The following is an 18,536-nucleotide window of genomic DNA, read 5'->3' on the forward strand; positions in this document are numbered from 1 at the left end:
CCCTCTATATACTGATCACCTGTCACATAGAAGCTGTCTTTTCCACGATTTCTTTAAATTAGAAATGTCCCCGCAGCAAACATTAATTGCTTCAAATCTTGAAATGATACCCAGTTTAGTTAAGCTGGTACAAATTTAGCTCTACAGCAGGTTTTGAATGGAGGTTCCTCTTCATCTTCTTTATCAGAGTGTTTTGCTGCTCTCTGAAAACACGCTAAAAGTAATACTGAAGAGGCAAAAAGAGGTTGAAAAATGTGGGGTTTAATTCTTGATAGAAAGGTACTGAATCATCAAATTGCTCCTTTAGGAACGTAATCACGTGTAATAAGTGAAGCAATCACATTATCTATGGACATTTACTAACCTTTACTCCATAGTAATGGACTCCATATGTTGGCAAAGCTTCTACCACTCTCATGTACCTGTAGACAGATTTATAGCTTATCAGATTAATTTTTCTAGAGGAAATGATATCTATTAAAATATTTTTTCACACACACATTCAGGACATATCATTTATCATTTGCATATTTTGAAAGCTGTAATGATTTAATGTCTATGTCTTCAAGAAAAAAAACAACAAACTATGACTCAGGCTCAGGAAAGATGCGGTATTTTGGCCCACATAAAATGAATGGGGCATTTCTCATACAACAAAGCATTCAATCTCTTATCAGAAATACAGAGAACGGAAAGCAAAGCTTCCAGTTCTGCACTGAACACATAAGCCTTCAGGAAAAATCTGCCTCTAATTATTTCATGATGGTGCTTTGGTAAAAATGGATAGCCTCCAAATGAAATTGTTTATGCAGTTGTACAATTGTTTCACAGTGTAATTCAGATATATGCTGAACAGATGATTTTTTTCCTCTGTTCCTGTTGAAAGAAGCCCCTGAACTACTGAGACAGAGCTGCAGGCACTGAGCTATGTGACAAAGCCTGCAAGATGTCTACAGCACACGGCTATGTAAGTCATCTTGATCCTCTTGGTCAGCCTGCAAATCCTCGTTTTTGAGGATATTAATTAACTAAATTCTGAGTATTTGAACAAAGATGTGTTTGCCTTCCTTACAGAACATAAGATGGTTTTTCCCTTAGAGCTGGGTGTGAAAATTAAGTGGTAGCAAGTGGGGTATGGAGAAGGCGCTACAGAATGGAGACCACGTTGTTTCTTCTTTTGATATCTGAGGTATTTGAAAGAGAAAACTTGTCACAGGTTTCCTCACTAGGTATCACTCCGTAAAAAATAAATCTGATAGATATAAAAGATGAAGTTTGCAAGCAACAAGGACCAAAAGAACCTACACTGCCACTTCTCAGGGAAAGAAAAACAGCAGGTAGAAACATCATCTTCACAAGTCAATAAGTGTCATACTCACTGAACAATGGCTTGTCCTCTGGTCAGACCTTTTATTTGCGTATAATGTTCAATGACTCTATCCTCACTGCAAAATAGGCACAAATACCAACTTAGAGGCTCAATGACTGTTCTACACATGGCAGCTTATGCTGATATCTTGGTGCCCGCTCAGTGTGCAGCAAACTGCCCCTCTGTGCATTTCTCACTCTAGCTTACATTCTATTTCTTACCCATTCCTTTCCCACCCTCCATTAAGCAGCGTGGAGCTGCATCTTAATCCCCACCATTGCATACTGCATTCTGGGCTAATTAACAGATCGTTTCAGATCTGCTGCAGAAGAATGGTACTAATTGTACAAATCCACTCTCATGTTCTAACGAACCAAAGCTTCAAAGGCCAGTTAGTGTTCCATATGTAAGGAGGAAGTTTCTCACTCTAGTGCACTTTTTCACCTGGCACTCCATAGATGAAGATTTGTCAGCAATGGCATTTTTGCTTTTTTTCTCTGCTATATACTTCAACACCTTGTTTGAAGCGAAACATAAATTATACATTTAAATAAGTGTCAGACACCTGAATGCAAAGAAAAACCCAACAGTACTCATTGTGAAAAATAAATCAAAACAGAATACAAGCATACTTGAAAATACATGAAGTACACATCGAGCCTGAAAAATGAAATAAATGAGGGAGTCAAACCCAAATAAGGGGCATGAATTACAAGGAAACAATATTGTTGATTCATCCCAAACGTTGTTTCCTTCATAGTACGTTCACACCACAGAACTGATCTTGCCTTTCTGTTTCCAGCTATTCTACTTTGTCTTCTCCCCTCGGCCTGTTAAGGAGAATGAGTGCAGCTGGGTGGGCACCTGGCAACAGCCAAGGCTGGCACACCACAGAGGCTCTGCTGCTTGTTGGTTGAAAAGGTGCTCTTCCCAAACACAGACTTGGCTGGGGTTCAGATCAGCTTTTTCTAATGTGTGGTACCCCCACTTACTCTGATTCATTAATGTGACTGAACTTTCAGTGAGGGATTTGCATCAGCTCTTGTGTAATTCATAACCTCCTAAAACTGGAAATGCTCGAACACAAGAGATTAACTGGAAGTCCTTTATAACACAGGCTGAGGACTGTAAAAACAGTTTGCAAGACTGTCTAAGAGCCGTCCTGTCATTGCCATCCACAGCAAAGGTTTACATTTAAACTGAATTAAACAGCTCACCAGTAAGCAAGTGATGGATGTTCCTGCAGGGTCTTGGTGGGAAAGACAGGCAGCGTCTTCAAGTCTTTCCGAGTGTTTTCATCACTAAAGGCAAAAAAGGCACAGAGTCACTGCTGATGAATCATAGATGCAAATCATCAGTTTCAGCAACAGGAAAGGGCTGCGTGTGCACCCCAAGAACAGTGCATTGCCCCATATCAGGCCGTCATAGCAACGTAACTCTATCTGCCCTCTCACATGACAGTGATGTATGTGGTGTCATGCAAGCTCCTGTTGTAACTCATTATACACACACGTGATTATGGAGTCAGCCAGGCCACTGTGGCGGGAGTGTGGTATCAATATTTATTTTGCACACACTTGCTCTGTTTGCTGAGTAGGGAATGAACACTCAACAGCTGCAGGAGGAAAGCTTTCACCCAAAGGCAATGCTTGCAGTGCTATTTTTGCTCTATCTTTAGCTAAAACCCTCCCCAAGAGACAACACATTCCAGCATGGTATTTGTCAGATCTCAGAGTTAAACACTGATCTGGTTCACAACAAAGGATTTCAGTTCATACGCTAGGAAACATTTCTACTGAAAGGAGTTTTCCTGGGCTTCACATTGAGCAGAAAGTTCAAATATGTTGGACTTTTGGCCCAGCCTGGAACAAAATAAAGGCTGCTGAAGTACGCAAACGCCATTTGTCACAAAAGCAACAACAACAAGCAGCAAAACATTTTAAAACCTATTAGTGGGCACCAGTAAAATGGTTAATATTTTTCTCCTTTCATGCTCTGCTAATTAATCAGCTGAAAGTCGCACGCCTCATTTCTACAAGATTTCTGCATGCCTTTGCAGCAGCACGAACAAGCATGAACACGACTGCTCTGAGAAAAGAACGCACCAGTCAAGTTCATCAGCATCTGCCTCAGCTTCTGCAGCCAGGTTTTCCTTGAAGGTGGTTCCCCACTCATGAGCTGTTTCCATCAGACTTCAGCATTACAGATTGTCTCTGAGCTGCGTCACCCATTCTCCCATCCTTGTGAGCACCTGTAGGGCAGCTGCAGCATGGGAGCTGCTCTGTAGGATGCAGGAAAGTGCAGCAAACCACTCGCACCTCCAGTCTCATGGCAGATGTCACACGGTAGGCACAATAAGCAAAAGCTTTTTGGCTAATCGCCCTCCAAGCTTCTCTCCCAATCCTGACAATGCACCTCAATGCTAAAAGAGGGACCACCCCTGGGGACAAAGAAATAGTTCAATCAACAGCCTCGTTATTCTGCAGTGTCTTTGATGGTGTTGCCAAGAAGGGGTCAATTAGCACGCAGGAGCTGTTGTTACTGAGCTTGGAGGCCAGCAAAGCCAGGAATATGCACTTTTCTTTGCAAACTGGCCAGCACCCAACTGCCATGAACAGGGACATCTGGGCAGAAAATCAGGATTTCTTCTCTCAGCACTTATACAGTCCGTGCTCACACAAGCAGAGGGGTTTTGTTCACCCCTTCAAAGCCTGCTGATGGGATCAAGATGCTACATGATGTCCCAGCTTGCAGATTACCAGGGTTTTGTAGGGACGTGAATCCTCCTGAGGCCTCAGAAACCAGAGTAAAAATAAAAACCTACCCCAAAATGAAGACCAAAAAAACCCATAAAGTCCCAAGTAACCTATTCTGATCTCATAGCTGACCCTTCTCAGAACAGGAGGCTGGGCTACATGGCCTCATGAGCCCCTTCCAACTTCAGTCATTGACTCAAGGTAATTTGTTATTAAAATAAAGTTTTCCTGCTTTTTTAAAGCCTGACTCATAATTGCAATGGCTGCATTAACCAGTCAGGGCTGGCAGGGAAATAGTGAAGTAGGAGAGAGTTTCACAAGGAAGCGATAAGAAAACAGCTCATTTTTACCAAACAAAAAGACTGCTCCTCTAAATATAGATTCTCAACCCCTAATATTCATAAGCAGAGGTTTAATAGCAGGTCTCTAAGTCCTCTGTTCAGCAGTCTCATTGCCAGCCAAAACAAGGGCTGAAGTAGTAGAAGTACCGATGAAAATGAGGCTGTGGGTCTGCAGCATCCTCATCAAATTCTGCAGAAATGTCACCAGATCTGGCAGCTGGGCACAGAAATGCCACATCGTGTCCCATATGCTGGACTGAGGGGCTGCCACCACTTCTCTGATGCAAGGTGGGGTCCATCCCTCCAGTATCGAGCATGAAACATGGGCCCTGGGGCAGCTTGTTAGCAGAAGAGTCCAGGGAGCTGTGACAACTTTTAGAAGGGCTGGAACTCCTCTGATCTTCTGCCAATCTATGAAGGAAATCCAGTTTCTTCTAATAGTAGAGAACACACTTCTTTTAGGAGGCAAAGTTGGTTCTTGGGACTTTTCTCGCTAAAGGGATGCAATCTCCTAAATGGTTGACCTTGCAGATCTGCACTCTGCTCCCTATGAAAATGGATTTATGAAGTCCAAAAGTCTATGAGAAGCATAACTGCAAGATTAAACATGAAACAATCCCAGAAAAAAAAATGTGAAAGATATGGAAAACAGGGCACAGGTCCTTGTGTGCTGAATGCCTCCGAAGCAGGCTGGCACTCCACAGCACAGATCTGCTGACTGCACACCCAAGGATTAGCATCTGGGATGATTCACAGCTTCACAGATAATAAAAGCCTCAAACAGACATCTTCCTTCCTTCAGGAGAGTTCATTATCACTCCATCTGCAGAGAGCAGACCAAGCACGTCTCCCCATGACCCTTAGGATCACTTTCCCAAGCTCTCTTGGTCTCAGCCGTTCCTCTGAGGTGACAACTGCAGATAGGAGCAACAGGTTGAATTATTACCTGTTCCTGTTTAGCCTCAACACAACCAGCAGATGACCCAGACAGTGCAGAGCAGACACTCCAGGCCCAGATGTCCTATTGAACACACTATCCAACCAGACAGGTGGTGCTCCTGCCATGGGCAAAGGTGATGATTCTCCTCAGAGCAGCAGGCCCGGCTGTTGGGAACACAAAGCCGACTTGTGTGCCATCTGACCTCTGCCATGAAGGGGATTCTTGGCTGGTGGGTCATGGCGTGAGTCCAATGCATAAAGAGCCCAAAGTCAACAGGACTGAACATTTTTGGCAAAAGGTTTGTTTATCTCCTAAGAGGGAAATCTAGGAGAACACTTATCTGAAATATTTTTTCCACTATAGAGAAGAATTAAAGAAAACAAGCCAACAAACCCTTTCCTTTCCATGCTCTACAGGGGAGCTCTTTTCACAGCAGGTACTGAGCAGAACTTGGACTGATCATGAACATCTACATTAGAATCTCATCACACTGATCCTTGCCTCTCATTCTTGGTATCCTGTTTAATTTTCTGCTCATCAATGTCAGCTGTATAGAGACTGAAGGGAAGCTTGCCTCCAAAATAACCAGTCACAATATTTAACCACATGCCATACTACAAATAGAAGTTCCCACACCCAATCTCTAGCAGCAAACCAGTACCAATGCTATGTGCTTCCTACAGCCTATTAGCCTTCCCTTGACATTTTAGGTATAATTCTAAAAGCTCACCAGAAACCTAAGGAACCACGTTGTGCTATTCGGGCACATATTACTGAAAGCACATAACTGAAAATTCAAAGGCATTTATGCTCCCTGAAAGTGCGTCTTCTCTGCTTGTAATTGCATGACACAACACTCCTGCCGAGCAAAGATTTACAGATCTATACTAATTAGGACCATTTGTTAATGGCTGCACATGCTTTCCGTTGTCACAAACAGCTGAGGCCTGTTGCTAACACAGTAATTCAAGGCAATAGAGGTAGATGTAACAAGATGTGGTTGATGAGGTTAGCATAAAACGTGAAGAGCAATAGCCGCACCTACAGCAGCAAAAGCAATATTGTTGGACTATAGCATAACATTTATCAACCCACATCTACTTTGTAAATGTTAATACCTTGATTAGGACAGGACTTCAGACAACTTTTTCACTAACTAAAGTGATAGCAGGTGTGTGTCTCTGCTGAACTGTGTTGACAACACTTTTCAAGGTAGGGATTTATCACTGGGGAAAGTTCATTGTATGGTGATATTCCTCTGTTCTTGAAGCCTCTTATCCTCATGTAAACACTTGTTCTTATTCTTCTGCATGATCATTAGCAAATTATTCCTGGGCCTTTATTTCACATTCGGCTTATTCTAGTAGTGGATTTTGGCTACACTGTCGGTGGAATTTAGAGTGGCCTTGTTCATAGAAAACATTGACCAGCTTCATGAACTAACCTGAAAAGCACATCAAAAATCAGCAGCTACTTTTCAGAATCCCATGCAAGATAAAGATCTCACTCTGTTCAAGATGCTTAGAGCTACTAATATAACTCAGTAGATGCTCTTGGTGTGCAAGAATAGCCCATGCTACTGCCTGGTCCTACAGCAGCCAGGCTTAAGGTGGTATCACCAAGGTCTCCAAGTTGTTTCTCTCCATATGACCTGAGATGAGAGGCAGCAACATGGGCTGCTAGTACCACATGGCAGTGGGACTGCTGTGGCAGCAGGTGCATTTTTTGGAGGTTTCTGTTATGTTTTAAAGCAAACAGAAAGGAAGAGTGGGATGCCTTGCATGCTCCAATGGAGGTGGGTCAGCCTCCCAATGTACTACAAGGAACAGGTGTGAGAAGAAAGCAGCAAAGCAAGAGGGGGAAAAAAATAAATTAATGAGCAGGGTTAAAAGTGCAAGAGAAAAAAGGGGAGGAAGGCAGAGCAGAGAAGGTAAGGGGAGAGACGATTGATTTAGCAGCTTTTGAGTATGTCAGAGCAGCAGGATCTTGGCAGCAGGAGTTTGAAAAGCACTCCTTGACAAATCCTCTTTTGTGACAAATGCCAGATGTTTCCCATCATTTCCCAGCCTTTCAGTTTATGGTCTGCTGGCACACTCAAGAAAGTTATTTTTTCCATTGAAGGACAACCGGGGACCCGGAACGCCTGGGCATACAGGGCTCCCATCTGCAGGGGCAGCCAGAGCACAGCTTCCCCAGGCCAGCGGGGAGCTTTGCCATGCAGGGCTGCAGTTTGCCACTTGAATACCAGATAAGAACTGCCTGCTCAGAAAGGTATTTGAAGGAGCATTTGTAAGAACCTTCCAAGCTTCAGACATGAAAAGGAACATGATAAAGAGTGCAGATGGCTTTTTCAATGCCAGGCAAATGCTTGAGGCTTGCTGTGCATCTATGCTGCAGCCACGCTGCTGGCTCAGGGATTTCCATGTTGTCCAGCAACAGCAGCTTCACCTGTATCATCCGACCTCCAGCTCCAGCATTCAAGCTAATTTCTCAGCTTCCTGAGCCCTGCCTGACCCTCTGAAAAAGCAGCACCTGTTCTGGGGGCTTGGTGATCTATCCACTGGCCTCTGAAAGATGGAGCAGAAACATTACAGGAAAACATAACCTTTTGAATCAGCTATACACATGTACATCCCTCTCAGAGTACATAAGAGACCAGGTACGTAAGTGAGATGCACCTAAATTTCCATTGGCCAGTGAGACACCATTTAGATTCCCCTTTTGCAGGGACCATTTCCCAGGTTTTGAAGATAAAGCCCTCTGCAGCTTGAACCCTCTGGTGCTGAACACCACAGGTCTGTCCCATATCCACACATACAAAGATGCTCAGCTGCACCAGCAATGCATGTCTGTAGGTTTTCTGTTAGATTAGACAAAGCAGGATGTCTCTGCTTTAGCTGGGATTCACTGCAAAGCAAAACATGGCTATTCACCACTGCTACAACGCTTGAAGGATCCCCAGCTCTGCCTTGCAATGACTGGCTGTTATTTCTACTGCTCACGTTCTCTCTTCCTGTTCACACAACCATCAGATTATCCATATTAGTTGTGGCTTTTTAGCATGTCTGAGTGCAGCAGCAAAGCTTACAGCCTGTTATCACAGCTCTGCCTGCTGATACAGAGATACGGGCAACCACAAGAAAAATAAAGTATCCATGTAACAATGAAGGCCTGACAAGCCTGCAAAAGCAAGAGGCTGAAGCTGAAAAGCTGTCGTCTCATTTCCTCTAGGCACGGAACACGCACCACTGCGTAGATCCCAGCCATCACAAGGGAGGAAAAAAACAAATGAGGATTTTCTCTCTCTCTTTTTGCCCAGAGTCAGCACAGAGCCCCCACTAGAGCTAGAACTGCCTTACATGAAAAAGGAGAATCTACAAGTAGTACCTGTAGAAAAAACCTGTTGCTGAGAACAATCAAAACAGAGTTAATGGTTCACAGGCAAGTGACCAGTGAGGTATTTAAAGGAGAAGTGCACAGAGAGTGGAGTCACAGCCAAAAGACAAAATACACAGTGACTCACTCAGCAAACAAGAAGCCATGGAGCAAAGTGAGTGCATGCACAAGAACAGAACACTCAGCACTGATTTCCCAGCTGCACAGACACAACCAACTGGGAACAGTGGGTTGTGCTGCAGAAAGCATCTGTAAATACCATCACACAGGCATTTAAACTATGTAACTGCATTAAAAAGAAAATCCCAAACTAAACCGAATGGGTGTCTATGACAGGCACCAGATCACCTTGAGGTGAATCCTGTTGGCTGTGCATGCACCCAGCAGTACAGCCCATTTCCTGCCAGGAAGGACACACTCTGGGGCTGACAGAGGATTGCACTCAGCACAGTGGCACAGAGCTGACACCAACAACGGGGTCCTTCCCTGGGCTAAGCACCATGTGGATCCACTATGAACCTCCACTATGAGCCCTCTCAGACCTCTCCAGGACGCAAACAGGTAAGTAGAGACAACTGGTGGAAGTGCTCCAAATCTGTGCTCAGACCACATCTGGATCTTTGGCCACTCAAACATGGTGAGGTTTCTGAAAACAGGCTGGGCCAGCTGGACCCAGCAGCCCTCAAATATGTCCTCTCCTAGAGCTGGGCTGCTCTGCAGGCCAGCACTGCAGCTAGCAGGTGCCACACTGTCACAGAGCTGGAAGCTTCACCCAGCAGCTCCTTCCTAGCACTGCCTACACCACCATTTCCATGCACTTTTGCACCAATGTTCTCCTGTTTGTCTGGCAGAATAACCATCCTCCCAAGCAAACACTACCCAAAACCTTAAGAGGGAGTGCTCACTCTTAATTAGGATCGTAGATACCAGTTTTCTGCCACTAGACTAAGCACTTATTCTGTTTAATGAGGTTTGTCACTGTAGGATCTCCCGAGTCAGTTTCCCTGTAGCTGCAGCGTGGGAGCCTATCTTGCACACAAACCTCTTCCTGTTGCAGGCTGCGTTTATCACCCACATACCGATAAACCCCAGTGTCTCACACATGTCAGCTATCAGGAATTCATTATTTAGTCTGTGTTATGTTACACCAGGCAGGAGTTATCTTTGCAGCCCACAAGGCCAGAATCAAAACCGAATGTGTCAGCTATTTAAAGAAAATGGAAGCCCTCCTCCAGCAACTTCATTAACCTCTAGGGAACAGGGCTGGGTTTCAGGCCTGGAAGTGTTATTGTGGAAAACATGGTCCAAAATTATCAGAAAACCTTTGTTTAAAAGCTACTTTCTCAATTCATTTTGATCTGATGTTAATAGATTTTTTTTTTCCCTCCCCCCTCTAGTACTGGAATAGCTGTGCAGCATTTTTAGGGTAGTCATTAACGTTGGTTATAGGCTCTATTATCAAGCTACAAATAAATCCTGTATTCTATTTATGAGGGCAGATGCTTACTCTGTAAACAAAGCACAAGTGAATCATTTATTTTTCAAAGAGACAAGACTTTATATATCGAGTGTTAACAAGGTGAATAATCACCAGCCTGATCTGGTAACTGCTCTGATCAGGTCCTTTACAATCCACATAAAATTGCTAAAATAAATAACAAAATGCTTTTGATTTTCCCCTGTCCAAAATTCGACCATGTCAGAATCACAGAATCACAGAATTGTAGGGGTTGGAAGGGACCTCTAGAGATCATCGAGTCCAACCCCCCTGCCAAAGCGGGCTCCCTACACCATGTCAAACAGGTAGGTGTCCTGTGTTATTCACAATGTTAACACTCGATATATAAAGTCTTGTCTCTTTGAAAAATAAATGAAGCTGAAATTTGAATTTCATTCTCTTAAAAATCCTTTCATAAAGTGCAGCCTGGCACAGGTTGTTTGTTTCTTTCTCTCTTTTTTTTTTTTTTTTTTTTTTGGCAGGTTTTTCATAAAAATCAGAGAATCATTTGAGTTGGAAAGGTCTGTTAAAGGCCATCTGGTCCAACCCTCCAACAAGGAACAGGGATCCTACAGCTCAATCAGGTTGCTCAGAGCCCAGTCCAGTCAGCACCCATGCAAGTGGATGACTGCATTTAAGGAACACAGAGCTTCAAAGCTACACTAACATTCACAATGTGCATTTTCCTTTGAGTTCTCAATACAAGAGCTGGAGAAGACAGAAAGGGATTCACTTCAAACAGAGAAGCAAACAGCCAAAGAGTTTGCTGCTCATGACTGATATAGGACATGAGCAAGCACCACTTCCCTCCTCTCGAGCAAAGTATGCCAAGCCAACCCGCAGGAAAACAGGGGGTCACCACAGCTGCAGATTTCCAGGAGAAAACCCAACCCTGCCCTTCACGTAGGAACAAATTGGGTACCTCTGCTCTTCACCACCTAGATGGGCTAATGAATGACTGTGGTCAGTATCACCAGTTCAGTAAACAGGAACTGGGTGCATGGTGAGCTGCTGTGCGTACTTGTGCGATGTGACCATCTTTGCTAGTAATTTTAGGCTGCCTTGGAGAACCCAGAGCGATCCCAGATGATGTGCACTAGGCATGCCACAGATGGCATTCTGAAGCTGGTACTTAACAGGCCATAAAGCTTTCTGTTAATCAATATGTCTTCAAAGCTGACATCTTTTCCAAGTGGAACTTGTGTGTCTTGTGTCATTCAGTGACAGAGTAAGTGACCCTGAGCCAGGAAGACCCACTACATGTCACCTGCAAGGACTGAGCCCTGGGATCCTCATGCTGTCAGTGCCACTGGGCTGGGGGGTGACTTCCATAGAAGTCAGCAGCTGTTACCATCTCCAAGTGCCCACATGTCAGGTTTTCTCGCTGAAAATGAACAGATTTCCAAGGAATGTGCTCACTCACTGAGCACGAGAAGACAAGAGGCAGCCTGTGGGAGATTACTGTGCTCTTTCAGCAAGGCCTTATCTGAGGAAGGGGTTACTGCAGAGCTGTGGGAGTTTATGGTGCCCTGGTACTGGCCTGCATATTCCCACCTGGAGCCAGCAAGAGAGATGTGCCCCCAACAAAAGCTCCTCACAAGGCAGGCAGAGATCACCAGTGCTGTCCAGACTGGCCCATCTTTAACTGACAGAGAGGTAATCTCCAGGACTTGAGGCAATTCAGCACTAATCCTATATAAAAAAAAATTAATCACTCCATTCTCACGTAAGCAGAAATGGTGCAAGAGCTACATTCCAGAAAGTGATTCAAAATAGAATTGCCAAACGATAGGCAACACTGAGCACATCAACCCAAGGCACCACAGTGGGAGGTAGGCTCTGCGCAGGGAGTAGAAAGGCTGCGGGACAGTGCTGGTGGGTTTGCTGGGTCATCAGCCACAGCATCTTCATAACACACACTGGTAATGAAGCCAACACTTTAACACTGGTGGTCCAAATGACACTTGTGCTATGTAAAATCAAATTCCTTCACTCTGGTGCGTGGGACAGCTGGCCATGCTCATTTGATACGGAGGCGTAACTTTGTTTTTTGATACAGTGGAAGCAATTGCTGCAGCTTATGATCTTCTGCAAAAGGCAACAGAAGAGCTGCACTTGGAAATCAATCTTGTAGCACACCTCTTGCCTCCCATGTTCTTTAAATACTTTGGAAGGTAACCACGCCTTCTGACCTGTCCGATGAGGCATGTGAAATAACCACGTACGCAGTTCTTGTGCTTGTGAAGCAATACTTACAAACCTATTTATTGCAAACGATAAGGAGTCAGAACTAAGTTCAACCTGCACAAGGGAAGTTTGAACTACAAAGACAGTTTTAAACCTTCAACCGCTTTTCCTGAGGGCTCATACCAGGGTAAGACAGCCCATGCTACTGGGACTGCAGCTCAATAAGTTGCTCCTAGTCAAGTGAGCTGCAGTGGTGTGAGTTCCCTGTCCCCACATTCATAGAAGCTGCAGGAAACCAGTCAAGATGAGCAGACTTTCTGGAGTGAAGGGCAGAACACTGTGGTTATAAGCAATATTCTGTGGGTCACAAAGCAGGTCTGCAGTGTGAATAGGAACAGAAGTATCTGTACAGGCAGCCCATCCAGCTGATCTTAGTCACAAGGGCATCTCTTCCTCTTTGCAGGCGTGACAGCACACCAACAAAAGGCAAAGAGGTCTGTGATGGGCTTTACAAAGCATGTCCTTCTGCATAAGAGAGACTGGCACAAGGAGAAGAGGCCAGAACAGAACTGGCACTGGCACTGCACACTAAAAGAAGAGCAGAGGATGCCTCTGCTGTGGGCTATGGCATCAGGCACAACTCATATCCTGCATTTAGCAGGTAGCCCCTCACTGGGCATTCTCCAAACGTGTCTGTCACAGCAGGAAAGCTGCTGCAATGAGAGCATAACATCCTACTGTATGGAAACTCAGCAAATGGTAAAACATTAACACGACCAACACCGACCTTTTGAATTTGTTTGCTCAGCAGGCCGTTGCTAATTGAAGGTCTTTTCCCTGGGCTCTAACAGCTCTAAGTACAACCTCAGCTCCCCCAACAGCCCCCAATGTTGCTATCCAAACCAGTGCACGGAGGTGACCAGGCAGAAAGCAATTTCCAAGGGCAAGTGCTCTCTGTGTGTGCAGCCCCAGCACAGCACACAGCTCAGCACAAGTGTTGGGTCAGGTGTGGACTGAGGGAGGCCTGGGGGCAGCTGCAGAAGAAAGAGGCTCATTGACCTCAGGCAGGCAGCTGGTAGCTCCATGTCCCCCACACATGCCGTGGGTGGGCACGGTCTGCAGCACCAGGCATGGGCTGGCTGGGAGCAAAGGGCGGCAGTTCCCTGTCCCACTCAGGCATGCACACGATGGGAAGAGAGCAAAGAGGGATGGCCTGGAAAGTTGTTTTGATCCTGTGCCTGTTCACCAGAGGACTCACCCTGCAGTCAGATTCTATTCAGCCTAGCGGTGCATTTCTCTTTCTTCAGTCCATGCTCTCAGTTGGACTTTACCCCTCATTTCTGATTGTTTAAAATACAATGCAAACCAACCAAAACACATCCATCAAGCCCGTTAGTATTAGAAAGGAAAAATGTTATTACCTGGAATAGTCCCCTTTAGCTTCCTACAATTGAAAAACAGTGACAGAATTAAAACACGATCTCTTCAAAAGTCCTCAATTTTCCCAGCATTGTTTGCTTCCCCACTCCCACAGCTTTTTGGCTGGATCCCGACTTCAGCCACATTCACACAGAGCCCAGAGGCTGCCTGCATGCACTCAGGAACAGAGCTTGGCCCTTCATGCTTCCAGCTGTAGATTATCCACCTACACTGTACATGAATGTGCTTCTAGAAGGGGGATGAATTTTGAGATCCACATCCAATGTCACTTTTACTGTCCAAGAAGTGAAATACAGTTCCCTCTCTCGTTGCCCAAGCTGAAGGTCAGCTCTAGGAGCAGGTCAGGCTTTTGGGAGGAATTGTGCAGCTCAAGCAAATCAGCTTTGCTGAGCATTTTATCAGTGACAATGGGGCAGGGGGTTGAGCAGGGAGAATGAACGTTTTAAAAGCAGATATTTATTGCACAGAAAGTGATAAATTGCCAAACGTTAAGTCTGAGGACAGCACAATGAAGGGGAGAAAAAAATAATATAATCTAAAGTAACAAAGGTATAGAACATACACTCTGGAAACGTGAACAAACACAGCACAGGAAACTTTAGCTGCAGTACTACGCTCTTCTCAGATACCCAGCATATATTTAAATTAGAAGATTAAGTGATAAATTGAACGTAAATATGCCCAAGTAAATTACTTCCCTTGATGAGCTTTTCCTTTTCCATTCTCTCCACCAAGTTAAAATAGCTCAGATGCCTATTTCACCCACTAGCCTATGAGAAAAATAACAACTCCAGAGACGACAAACTACAAATGCTGCATAGCTTTGTCCTCACGGAGTGAAGGAAATTAAGGGAAAATAAATCTGACAGGGCAGCACACAGCTGAACTAACAAGTCAAGGGGCTGCCACGCACCAAAGCAGCAGCATTACAGATACCAGAAAGTCACCATGCATTGACATGCAAAGAGCAGCTTACCTGCAGGACTAGGGCTGCCAACTTGAAGACCGTCTCACTTTCGACCTCAATCTGTCCCTGTGTAGGGAAAGAGCAGAATGTGAGTGCTGGGATCCGTCCTGTCCCTGCAGAGCACGGCGGAGCACCGCGTCCTGCCCGGCTGCCAGCACAGCTGGGTGGGAGCCCAGCTCTGTCCCAGCCCTCCACCCGCCACTCCCGCTTGGGGAGCGTTTCTCCTCCTTTCGTGAGCACTCAGTGTGTGTACACAGACACACGCAGCCTGTTTCCACCTCCCCCTGGCTCCTCTCCCACCCCTTTTTCTTGACATCACATGTTGTCTTTCTGAAGCTTTGTCATAATGCACGCACCCAGGCAGGTACCTGATCCCGCACACTTCGAAACACACTACAAACTTGCCGTGAACCAGGGAAAGGAGGGTGAACCAGAGGAATTTATGGCTTTAAGCACGCCATCTCCCTGGGGCAGAGACCTCAGCTCTTTGCTTTGATGGTGGTACGCACACCCATGATGCTAGATAAATGATAGTTATTAATTGTGAGGCGAGTATAACTAATTTTCTTTTACCACACACAGTCTGGAGATCTTACAGCCTCCAGTTCCTGCAAGTACACATGTCTTATTGCAGTGCTCAGAGTCACTCCATGTACTCAACCCTATAAATCTCCATTCTCAACCCCTCTCCAAAACCAGGCAGAGTCCAACCCTGAAAGTTGGTGATTTCAATGCTGCAGTTAAATGCTAAAAGTCAACACTAGACAAAGGTCTTTTTTTCTTTTTCTTTTTTTCCTTTTCCTAGCCTGCAATCTTCAGTGCAATCTTCCCAAGACAGAGTTTTGCAAGCAGAAATCATTTTGGTTCCATAGTGGGACCGGCAGTAATACTGGAAGAATCACGATGCACCTGCACACCCAACTCTCAGGCGGCCAAAGCCACCACTGATACCTATTGCATCCTGCAAACTACACATAAAGGACTAAATATCCCCCAGGAGCCATCCCTTGAGTTTTTGTGCAAGGATTTGTTCTTGTTAACCATCTGCAATTGCAGACAGTGGACATAACATCCCTTCCACTGAGACCACAGCACATTCTCCTGTCCCCAGAACTCAATGGCTGAATGAGAGACAAAGCTGAAATAGCATCCAAACCATTGCAGCAGGAAGATCTACAGACTTATACAGATACAGGGAAATGACGTTTCTAAATATATGGGGCACATCTGGAGCTGGGTTAATTTATCACAGCTGCAGGTCTGGCCCACAGAGACTAAATTCAGAAGTGAACAAACAAATAATTCAATTTTCATGGAAAGGAAGCTTTTTGCCAGCTTTGTCAATAAAACATTCCAGCAGCAGCGCTCCCCCGGGCAGCTCCACCAGGGCAGACTGGGAGGAATTTCCCCTTCCCAACAGGTGTGGCAACAGCTATGCAGAAGTGGCCTCCAAAGCATTCCCAGACATTTCATTAGAAGAGGAGGGGCACATCACAAAGTAGGAGGGAAAAAAAAAGCTTCAAATCCTTCCTTCCTTCCCTCAGATCTCTTTAATGTTGATGCTCAAGAGAAAAGGCAAGGTTTGCAGCCCCATCTTCATGTAGGTGCAATTTTAAGGCACTTTGTTACTTCCAGGTCTGCATCAGGTTAGGCTTTGTCATGCACATCTGTGCTGCCTTTTTTAGCTTAAATTGCACCTGCTCCAACAGCCTCTGAATAAATCCACAGCACAACGAGGGGACATCAGGTCATCCCAGCACCAGTACATGGGGAACACAGACATGAGGGAAGCCATCACCCAGAAAGCTCTGCTGAGCAGGAAAGACAAGCTCTACTTCACCAAAGCTGTTTCTGGACCACAAAATCAGGGAAAACAGGGCCAGAAGGGACCGTAAAAGCTCATCAAGGCCACCTCCCTACCCTGGGGCAGAATCGACTACCTGGGGCTCATTGCCTTCTTGCTACAAATTCATGGAGAGACTTAACTATCCAAATGCAATTCTCACATCAAAGGCCCTCTCTCTTTGTTGCAGGCTCCAAGGAAAACTCTGCAGCACTTGGGTGAGCCACTTCAGCATTAAGTCCCTGCTGACCCATAGCAGTAGGTGCTGCTGGCATCACAGCACTGTTTGGGACTTAATAATCCAACACCCCTTCACTTTTCATCTTCAAAGCACATCCCAAACATTAACTAATTAGCAATAGTAATTATGGGACTGCTCTTACGTGTTGATTTACTTAGTCCTAAATATAAGCTTGAGGAAACTCTGGTCACTTTAGCAGGCTGCTATAGGATTTTGATGAATGCTGAAAGTAAACACACAAACCACTTCATTTAGGGACTTAATGGGCTGAACAGGACTGCCTTCTTCAGGAGTTTCAGTCTTTGCTTTCCTGGTGAGGCTTTTGCAGTGATGATGCCCTTGCTTACAGGTACATTTGCCTGGCAGCTGTGTTCAGGTGTGAGCAGGTAAGATGATGCTCCCTGGCCTGACTTTCACAGGTATTAAAGTCAAAGAAAAGATGGACACAGAGGTGAAGGCACCGCCTGTGGTCAGGCAGTAGTTAAACAACAGAGGGGATTTTAAGCAAAGGATCCCAAAGCCCAGCACTGTCTTTATCTAACAGTAATGCTGTACAAGTGACAGTCTCTTGAACAATTATCTTTGAGCCTGGGATTATTTTCCATGATAATATAACCTTATTTACCATCTGGTGCAGCAATTGGCCACTGCTATAATGTTATCCAACCCTGGGCTGTCAAGGAGTTGGGACAGCCTTTAACTGGATGCAAATCCACATAGCAACATGTGCCACTCAAACAGGAGCACAGGACCGGGGCTCCCTCCACTATCAGACAATATCTCAATTTAGTAACAATTCTTCTGCCTCAAGGCTGGCGAGCAGGGGTCTCTGTTTTAGCATTGCTTTAACAGCAAGGTTGAATTTCAAAAATAGATGGGGAAGAATGGCTGTAAGAAAGCTTCACATGCAAAACCTGCAATTGGCAGGGTAATTCCAGCACAGGTTTCAGTGGGTAGGGAGACAGGTCAGCAAAGCCTCTCGTGGCCACGTGTTTTAGATGAAGATGGAAGGCTTTCCTAGATGTTTCCCAAGTGGGAACAAGGTCACTAGCATGAGGTTAAGCAGATGCATGTAATTCGGATAATGGAATCTGAGTCTTATACCTTTTAGATGTAAATAAGTTTAAACAGAATAGAGGGTGCAGCTCTAGGGAAGGGATGAAATTGATATTTTTCCATTAGAGTTTGCATAGGAAACAATCATTTTAAGCTGGAAGACAACTTCATCTCCCTCTGTGTCTCTCTGAATGGCCGCTTATCTAAGCACTGCATTTGGTCCAGAGGATTCAGGTGGCTTTTGTCATTCTGACAAATATCAAAATAACAAAATGCTGTGGCAGATGTCCAGAAGTGGCAGTGATGGCACTGCAGGAACACAGCAGCACTGCAGTAGCTAGCAATGATTTGCTCCTGACTTCAGGGTCCAGGCATAGAACTGAGCCCATGGTTCAGGCAGGAGCTCAAGTCTCTTCCTGCACAGAAACAAGCCTGGTGATTTTTATCACATTTGTAGGCCTAGCTGTGAATAGAGCAGTACACCCTCATTAAATACAGAACC

At 45.0% G+C, this 18,536-nt stretch overlaps 1 protein-coding gene across 7 annotated transcripts in view; it reads right to left on the minus strand.

The window, feature by feature from the left end:
* FRMD4B (FERM domain containing 4B) overlaps nucleotides 1-18,536 on the minus strand; it is a 105,885-nt gene that overhangs the window by 22,475 nt on the left and 64,874 nt on the right. For 5 of the 7 annotated variants that reach the window (XM_015875311.2, XM_015875314.2, XM_015875312.2 and 2 more), the window contains exons 6-10: nucleotides 14,904-14,960; nucleotides 13,909-13,931; nucleotides 2,587-2,670; nucleotides 1,380-1,445; nucleotides 365-422 (exon numbers count right to left, since the gene is read on the minus strand). In XM_015875311.2, the coding sequence (XP_015730797.1) occupies nucleotides 365-422; nucleotides 1,380-1,445; nucleotides 2,587-2,670; nucleotides 13,909-13,931; nucleotides 14,904-14,960 (288 nt within the window). Of the gene's footprint in view, nucleotides 1-364; nucleotides 423-1,379; nucleotides 1,446-2,586; nucleotides 2,671-3,474; nucleotides 7,813-13,908; nucleotides 13,932-14,903; nucleotides 15,091-18,536 lie in introns of those variants that run through there. The other 2 variants (XM_015875317.2, XM_015875315.2) reach the window with 2 other exon arrangements.

The sequence above is a fragment of the Coturnix japonica genome, chromosome 12 (assembly GCF_001577835.2).
Source record: "Coturnix japonica isolate 7356 chromosome 12, Coturnix japonica 2.1, whole genome shotgun sequence".
NCBI classification, from domain to species: Eukaryota; Metazoa; Chordata; class Aves; order Galliformes; family Phasianidae; genus Coturnix; species Coturnix japonica.